Source organism: Sinocyclocheilus grahami, unplaced genomic scaffold, assembly GCF_001515645.1.
Source record: "Sinocyclocheilus grahami isolate Dianchi unplaced genomic scaffold, SAMN03320097.WGS_v1.1 scaffold160.1, whole genome shotgun sequence".
In the NCBI taxonomy this organism is placed as follows: Eukaryota; Metazoa; Chordata; class Actinopteri; order Cypriniformes; family Cyprinidae; genus Sinocyclocheilus; species Sinocyclocheilus grahami.
In genome coordinates, this window is record NW_015505339.1 from 2,371,804 (window position 1) to 2,379,750 (window position 7,947).

The window sequence follows — 7,947 nt, forward strand, 5'->3', positions numbered from 1 at the left end:
TGATCCACTTCAAATGTTGACTACTGTATATATTTAAGAAAAAAAGTATATTTTAAATATATTAAATAAATGGTTTAATAAGATTGAATCAGCCTGTTTGCATTCAAATATACCACTGAATACACCATCCTTATAAATCTAAAGTATCACATCAGGTACAAAAAACTTCTTAAGGGAACAACTCATAAATGTTCTTCAGTGGTATTGTATGTCATGTTCACCTGTAGTTCTTGTAGAAGAGGAGCAGGTGGTCAGTCCAGAAGACCTGAGTTACTCAGAGCAAGCGTATCTGTCCCAGGGCGGCGTGGGATTCGGTTACCCGTCCCTCATCACTGGGGACATCAGCAGTGACGGTGAGCTGGTCCAATCTTATTTAGATACTATTATAATTTTTTTTTTATATATATTGAATTAGTTCAAGTCCGGGGAGTGAATTTCGAGGGGGGACGGCGTTTCACTTCCAACTGGTTAGGTTCTATTGGAAATTAAAGTGATTTCTATACTTTATCCAATCAAAAGTCTACGAAAGCGACCCCAGTTCTGTATATAAAACGTAGGGTAATGTAGACTAAAAACGTAGCGGAATATGGTTAGCTGCGCAATGTCGTCTTTTGCTTTAATACCTGCAGACTGCAGCCAATAGAAATGCTTCTCTATCGGTGCGTGTCCTGCTCTTCACAGAACAGATTGTGAAAGCAGACTGCTGTTTGTCATTCATTATAACAAAGTGTAGAGATGTAAATAATAAATTCAGTGTGCAGTGTTGAGAGCTTCATTAATTAAAATGCAAGTTTGTGAGATCGCGATGAAGACGGGTGACAGAGTTAGCAAATGTGATATTGATTTTATGGAACAGTTTTATATATTTTTGATTTGATAAAAAAGTTACTATTAAAGTGACTTACATTTTAGAAACACTGTTGTCTGATTGTGCTCTATTGTCAAAAAAATAGTTCCAAACAAATCCACAGCTGAACCGCTGCGCATCTCCATTCAAACACAGCGGTGTTTCGTTTATGAATGAATCTGCATTTTTGAACAAATCCAGTGAGTCAATGATTCAATGACACACTCATAAAGAGAGTCACTTGCTTCCTTCCTAAATGAATCAGCCGTTTGAACAAATCGATTAAATAAATGAATCACTAACCAAGACTTTGACATGCTGCCACCTACTGGCGGTTTCAGTTTCATTTTTAAAGTATAAATTGAGCCATTTAAATCTTTAACATTTCTATATTCAAAACTTTTATATTTAAAACATTAATCTGATAACACTGACATTATGAGATTATGACATTATACATTAATGCCACCCAGTGGCTTAACTTTGCTTTGAAAACTGGTGGGGACACCGCGCAACTCGTTTTGCTAGTTTATTTAATAACCTAATTTACTTGGGGACTGGGTTTAGAGTTGAACAAACTTAATTTTTGCTTTTCAAAAATACATCGATGTACCAGGGGTGGTGCCAGAGAATTTTGAACGCAAGTAGATCATTGACAGAGGGAGCTGGGCAATTCAGGGCTCCAGACTCATTCTTCCCATTGCTGGCTCTTTTGTGATTAACTTTCTAAGTTGGCTGCACAAGCACGTTTTTGTTTTTTGTTTTTTTTGCGCTACAACATGCTGTTAATCAATGCACGCTGATTAAATTTTATGGTAGTTTATAGTTATATGGAAACGAAAGTAGTTAACATTCAACCCGTTCTTTTTCATCAGTAGTATTATTTGTGATTTGAATTTTGTGAATGGGAGTTCCTCTTTTGCCATGTTATAAGCCTTCCGATGCTTTCACTTTCGATTTCACGATCTTGTCAGGTTTTACAATAAAATATATTCATTTATTTTTTATCACCCTAATTAGGTTATGAAGAATGATTTGTTGATCTTATTTTGCCTTTAATTCATAGCCTACCTTCCGCAATATATTTTTCAATTACTTTTAAAAAGTGGTAGGGACAATATCGACCCTGGCAAAAAGTGGTGGGGACATGTCCCACCCGTCCCACCCGCAAACTACGCCTATGAGTCTTGTCAAAAGGTCTGTAAATATTCCACATTTGTGCGCTTTTGTGCCGTGCAAAGATGAATTGTTGATGTTTAATTTGACTGGTAACTTATTCTTTGTGATTGTATCTTATCATTTTAGTTGAATTTGTTTAATTACAAATTTTGATAAACATTTGTAAATCTAATTTTTTTTTGGCACAAAATATGACATTTAATAAAGTTAGAAAAATGGCATTACAATGATTTTTTTTTTTTTAAAATGAAGGAGTCAAATATCACCTTATTATAAGATTAATAAATTGAAGATTAATTTCTGTCATTGATCAGGTGTTCCTAATTATTATTATTTTTTTTTTTTAAAGTAAGAGCACAAGTGCTCCTGAAAAGAAATGTAAGCATTAGCGAGAACTTAAGAATGTCATGTTACCTTTTAAAAACTAATTGCAAATGTTCTGGCAAAGTGTAAACTATTAAATATAATCTACAAATCATGCAATACTGTACCACTAAATAAGAAGTGTTTTGAGGGCTTTGCTAACAAGGCCAATTAGAAACAATAATCATTCTCATTTTTTATTAAATCATTCTTTCATTTCACTAATCAAATCAGTTTTAAAAAAAATAAAAACAGGGGTCATTAATGCTGTTTAATTATAACGTGCAAATTCACACACAACGTATCTTTAATTTGGCCAGAATTGCAGGTGCAGAATTGCAGTATGAAGTAAGTTTAATGTTACTATAGATTATATAAGGGTTTTTATAATTAAATACATCTGAAAGCCCCCCCCCCCCTTTGATCTAGAGTCCCCCCAGTGAATTTTGGCCATTTCCACCACTGGTTATAATAACAGATGGGACTGACATCAGCACAGCTGGATGTAACTCACTCTCAGCTGGTCTTGTTCTTCGTCTCCCTCTCAGGTCTCAGAACAGCTGGATTTGTCCCGAGTAAAGCTGCAAAAGAAGTGAGTGATTTAATGAAACCCATGCAACATTATATCAACAGACAGAGATGAAGGTTTATTGAAACATATTGACTCGTGTTTGTCGTTCAGGTGTTGCTGGAAAAGCCGTTGATGAGCCGTTTCCTGGGCAGCAGGAAGCAGTACCGCAAACGAGGCAGCAACACAGAGTGTTTCTGGAAATACTGTGTCTGAAACATCCCGTGAGAACACTCGTGCACAAGCTCTGTGGGCCTGATTTGCAAAAGATATGTTTATGTTTGTAGGAAAAATAGAGGATAATTTATTTGTACATACCTGTACAAGCTTTAAGCTTTGATGTAAATAAAGTAAATATATTTAAAAGAGTTGCAAGTTATTGCGTGCTTATTACTTTGACTATCAAAATACAAAAGAAAATACTGAGAAATATGAGGATCATATTTAAGAAGAACAGTTTAAATCATTGTGGTGTTTTATTCATAGCTATCATGTGGTGTCACAAAATACTTCCCTGAATTTGACACAAAATGGCTTTTTTAATACAGTTTGTGGTATTTTGCACCTTTTTTCGTAAAATACATTGGAGCGATATTTACATTTCTTTCTAAAAACTGTACAAAAATGTCTCTTTGATCACAAAACTTTTTCTGTCGGGTGGGACTGACAGGTCAGTAATTGGGCCTCTGGCAGTTCTCTGTTACTGCAACAACCTAAAAAGCAGAAAGGAACAACATCTATTCTGACAACTGGAACACTACAGGAAACACGCTCACAACGACACACATTGTCTCTGACACAGACACACACACACACACACACACACACACTCACTCACTCGAAAGGAACAACATCTATTCTGATAACTGGAACACTACAGGAAACACGCTCACAACGACACACATTGTCTCTGACACAGACACACACACACACACACACACACACCCACACTCACTCACTCACTCACACTCACACACACACACACTTTTCTGAACACAACAGATCAATAAATAAAAAAAGACAAGATAAGAGAAAATTAGGTTTGGTGAAAATCGTATGGTAAATGGCAGAGTATTTTTTTGGGTACTTTATGATGGATTTGAGAAGTTTTATATATTTACACTCTCAGAAATAAAGGTACAGATACTAATATATATATATATACCTTTGAAGTACTAATATGGACTCTGTAGTGGTAAAGAAGATACAAAGTTGTACCTTTTAAAGGGTATTGCCCCAGTGACAGCTATTGTACCTTTTTTCTGAGAGTGTTTAGGTCACAATTCAACAGAAATATCAGAAAATATAATAATAATAATATAAAAATATATATTTTATATAATATTAATATTATTATTATTAATTCATATATAAAAATAATTTTAAGAACCGTTAAGAATGCATTGCTATTTTTGCATTTTCACAATTAATCAGATTATTTTTTTCCCTAAATTCACATAATGAAAATAAATGGTTCTAAAATTGTAATCATTTTTTACATGTAAATTTTATATATCTTTTTATTTTTTTTTTGTGTGACGAAATGTGACCCAGGTACAAGTACAGCAATCAACCCAACATACACAAGAGAAAAATGTCTGTATATTCAAATTACACCATTACTTTAGTTTTATACCATAGTAAGACATTGCTTGACATCGTTCAGTCACATGTACAGTGGAAGAAACATTTGAAATTGAGAACAGAAAAATAAACAAACACACTGACGGAAAAACTAATCCATTTGGATTGGATGAGCTCAATAAGGAATGAAGATCTTTGTGTTCTGGACCAAATATCATTCATTTCCATTCGTAGATGCTTTTAGATTTTGGCGGTGAGTGCTTATGTTCTTTAGTAACTGCAAAGGATGTTGCAGCATTGTGGGACATTTATACGCATTTATACGCAAGTGATCAGGAAACTCATTACAGGTACTTCTAGGAGATCATGAACCCTCCTGAGCCTGCAAGATTCAGTAGAGGACACATTATTAATTAACAAAAAGTTATCTTAAAAAAAAAAAAAAAACATTCGGGCAACAGTTTAAAAATAATAAGAGCCACACTGGTGACTACCAAATTATAGTCTGATATTCATAGTTGTTTGGGTCCATGGACTGTAACGGAGAACAGCAGAGAGAAATGCATGGTCATGTGACGTCTTCTGCGAGTGTCCAAACTCACTCTGACGTGGTCTGATCGAGTGCAAAGGGCTCTCCTCGTTTCGTGACTTCAGGAGGAAATATGAGACACGCGGTTGCGGGCGTCCATCTCTTCCCACGATTCCCAGCTGAGAGCAGAAGAATCACTGAGTCCCAGAAGGCCGGCGGTCCAGCAGGGTCTGCGGTCAGGTGTCGGTGTTGGGTCTGGCGGACAGGAGCTGTCAGGAGTCGGAGGGTTTGGAGAGTCAGTCTGAAGATTCAGTTCCTCGCCCGGTTCCACGGTGGTACATCTCACACAACACTAAAAAAAGATATTAGATCATGATGAGACACAATGAAGACAGCGGTCGAATGATGCAAAGCAGCAAATCAGCATATTGGAATGATTTCTGAAGGATCATGTGACACTGAAGACTGGATTAATGATGCTGAAAATTCAAGAATGAATTACATTTTAAATAGTTATTTTACACTGGTGAGAATAAGAGAGAGCTTACAAAAACCTTACCAACCCCAAACTTGGTGCAAATGATTAATAGCAATACTAGACCCTCAGTGGTCTTGACATTTTTGACTGGATATAACAATCAGTAATAATTAAAATCAAATCATATTATCTTAAAGTCCCCCTGTAGTGAAAATCAAGTTTTTAAGTTGTTTATTTGTCTATGTGGTGTTTTAAATATGCTTTTAGACAAACCATGTGCCAATCCATTAATCAACACCATTGCTGAGTATTTTCTCCTTAAAACTGTAGTTTCCCAAAGGCTGTCCCAGAAACGCGGTTTGAAACAGCACTCGGTTTGCTACGTCACAATTCAATAACCAATCACGTCAAGGGATCGATTCGTATCACTAGCATGCAAAATATACCGATACCAGCACAAAACCAAAGATAAATTAAAGCAAAAAACCCATGAAGCCGTGGTTTAATGTGAATTTAGAACCGCTAACTTGCATTATAACCCGTGGCAACAGTGTAAAAGAAGCCTGGAGTCAGACGCACCTCTGCACTTCACATGCATTGCTCGCGGGTGCAAATTAAGAATCACAAACGGCTGTATTCGAGTCTACGAGGCATTTTAGGACACAACATCGTCAATTAAGTAACTTTAACGAATGTTACAGTATTCACTGTAGTTGCCTGCTAGTAAAAACATAGTTTTATCAGTCATTATCCGTGTATGCCATTGTTCCGTGGTTACTACAGTTCAGTGGATCAGGAGGCTGGTGTGACTGAGTGGAGGCGGGGCTAATTTGCATATTCATAGATCCGCGTATAGTAAATGAGGCAAGGGTGTTGTTACATTCAATCTATTTTAAGGCATGACAAAATTATTTTCACAAGAAAAAACATTTAAATATGCCATTTTGATGATCAAAGATAAGTTTTAAGGGATAAAATATTTGACTACAGGGGGACTTGTAACAAATATTTTGATGACGTCTATCAAGTTAATTATAGAAAAATATGGTAACACTTTATTTTAAGGTGTCCATGTTGCACATGTTACATGTACTTGCTATTATAACAACAATAAATTATGCATAATTACATGCAAGTAACCCTAACCAAACCCTAATCCTAACCCTAATCATACAGTTAGTACATGTAGTTAATTTATATTACTCAGTACTTAAATGTATAATTGCACTGTAACAAGGACACCTTAAAATAAAGTGTAACCAAAAATATTTGTAACTATGAATATATTTTCATATATTTTTATACATTTTCATATTTTGCAATGTAATTTGGACATATTAAAAATGTTGTTAACAGAGTTGCAAACCAGATATTAAATAAATGTAAAATAAAACACACAAGGTCCTGATGAGCAGGAGTATTATAGTTAACTAAAACTAAAACCATAAAAATATTTTTACTTGAAAAAATATCTAAAAATATACATTTTATATTCAGCTAGTTTTCAAAGCAACATTTAGCCTAACTCGATGTACTAAAATAACTAAAACTAAAATAAAAATGAATAAAAACCATATAGACATTTAAAATAATAAATCAATAACAAATAAAAAAAAAAGACAAAAACACACACAAAAACGAAATATTAAAATGGTATCGTAAAATGCAAAAATTACTAATACTATATATATATATATATTTCAGTCTTTGGATTATATATATATTTATTATATATAATAGTTTCCAGAGACTACAATAACTGCTGATAAGGAACAACGTAATTTACTGAAAGTCAAGCATCTCCTTTCACTCACTGTAGAGAATTTTTGTTTTATTAAATTCAGATCCAAGTCATATGTGGAAAATGTGCATTATTATAATTGCTCCTCTGGCCAAGGAACCAGTTATCAGTAGGCCATCTCAAATATCGGCTGATAATGTTACATAGAGGTGCATCTCAATAAATTAGAATGTCGTGAAAAAGTTCATTTATTTCAGTAATTCAACTCAAATTGTGAAACTCGTGTTTTAAATAAATTCAATGCACACAGACTGAAGTAGTTTAAGTCTGTGGTTCTTTTAATTGTGATGATTTTGGCTCACATTTAACAAAAACCCACCAATTCGCTATCTCAACAAATTAGAATACTTTGAATTACCACAGATTCTCTATGGGGTTCAGGTCTGGTGAGTTTGCTGGCCAGTCAAGCACACCAACACCATGGCCATTTAACCAACTTTTGGTTCTTTTGGCAGTGTGGGCAGGTGCCAAATCCTGCTGGAAAATGAAATCAGCATCTTCAAAAAGCTGGTCAGCAGAAGGAAGCATGAAGTGCTCCAAAATTTCTTGGTAAACGGGTGCAGTGACGTTGGTTTTCAAAAAACACAATGGACCAACA

At 34.8% G+C, this 7,947-nt stretch overlaps 2 protein-coding genes across 2 annotated transcripts in view; one reads left to right on the top strand and one right to left on the bottom strand.

Moving 5' to 3' along the window:
• Positions 1-3,190, top strand: part of LOC107592911 (prepro-urotensin II-beta-like) — a 12,967-nt gene extending 9,777 nt beyond the window's left edge. Inside the window, exons 3-4 of the mRNA XM_016282488.1 lie at positions 2,938-2,981; positions 3,072-3,190. Coding sequence (XP_016137974.1) covers positions 2,938-2,981; positions 3,072-3,173 — 146 coding nt within the window. The 3' untranslated portion in view covers positions 3,174-3,190. The remainder of the gene's footprint in view (positions 1-2,937; positions 2,982-3,071) is intronic.
• A 1,281-nt stretch (positions 3,191-4,471) lies between these two features.
• LOC107592896 (period circadian protein homolog 3-like) overlaps positions 4,472-7,947 on the bottom strand; it is a 30,897-nt gene continuing 27,421 nt past the window's right edge. The window contains exon 21 of the mRNA XM_016282472.1: positions 4,472-5,422. Within this exon, the coding sequence (XP_016137958.1) occupies positions 5,192-5,422 (231 nt within the window). The 3' untranslated portion in view covers positions 4,472-5,191. The remainder of the gene's footprint in view (positions 5,423-7,947) is intronic.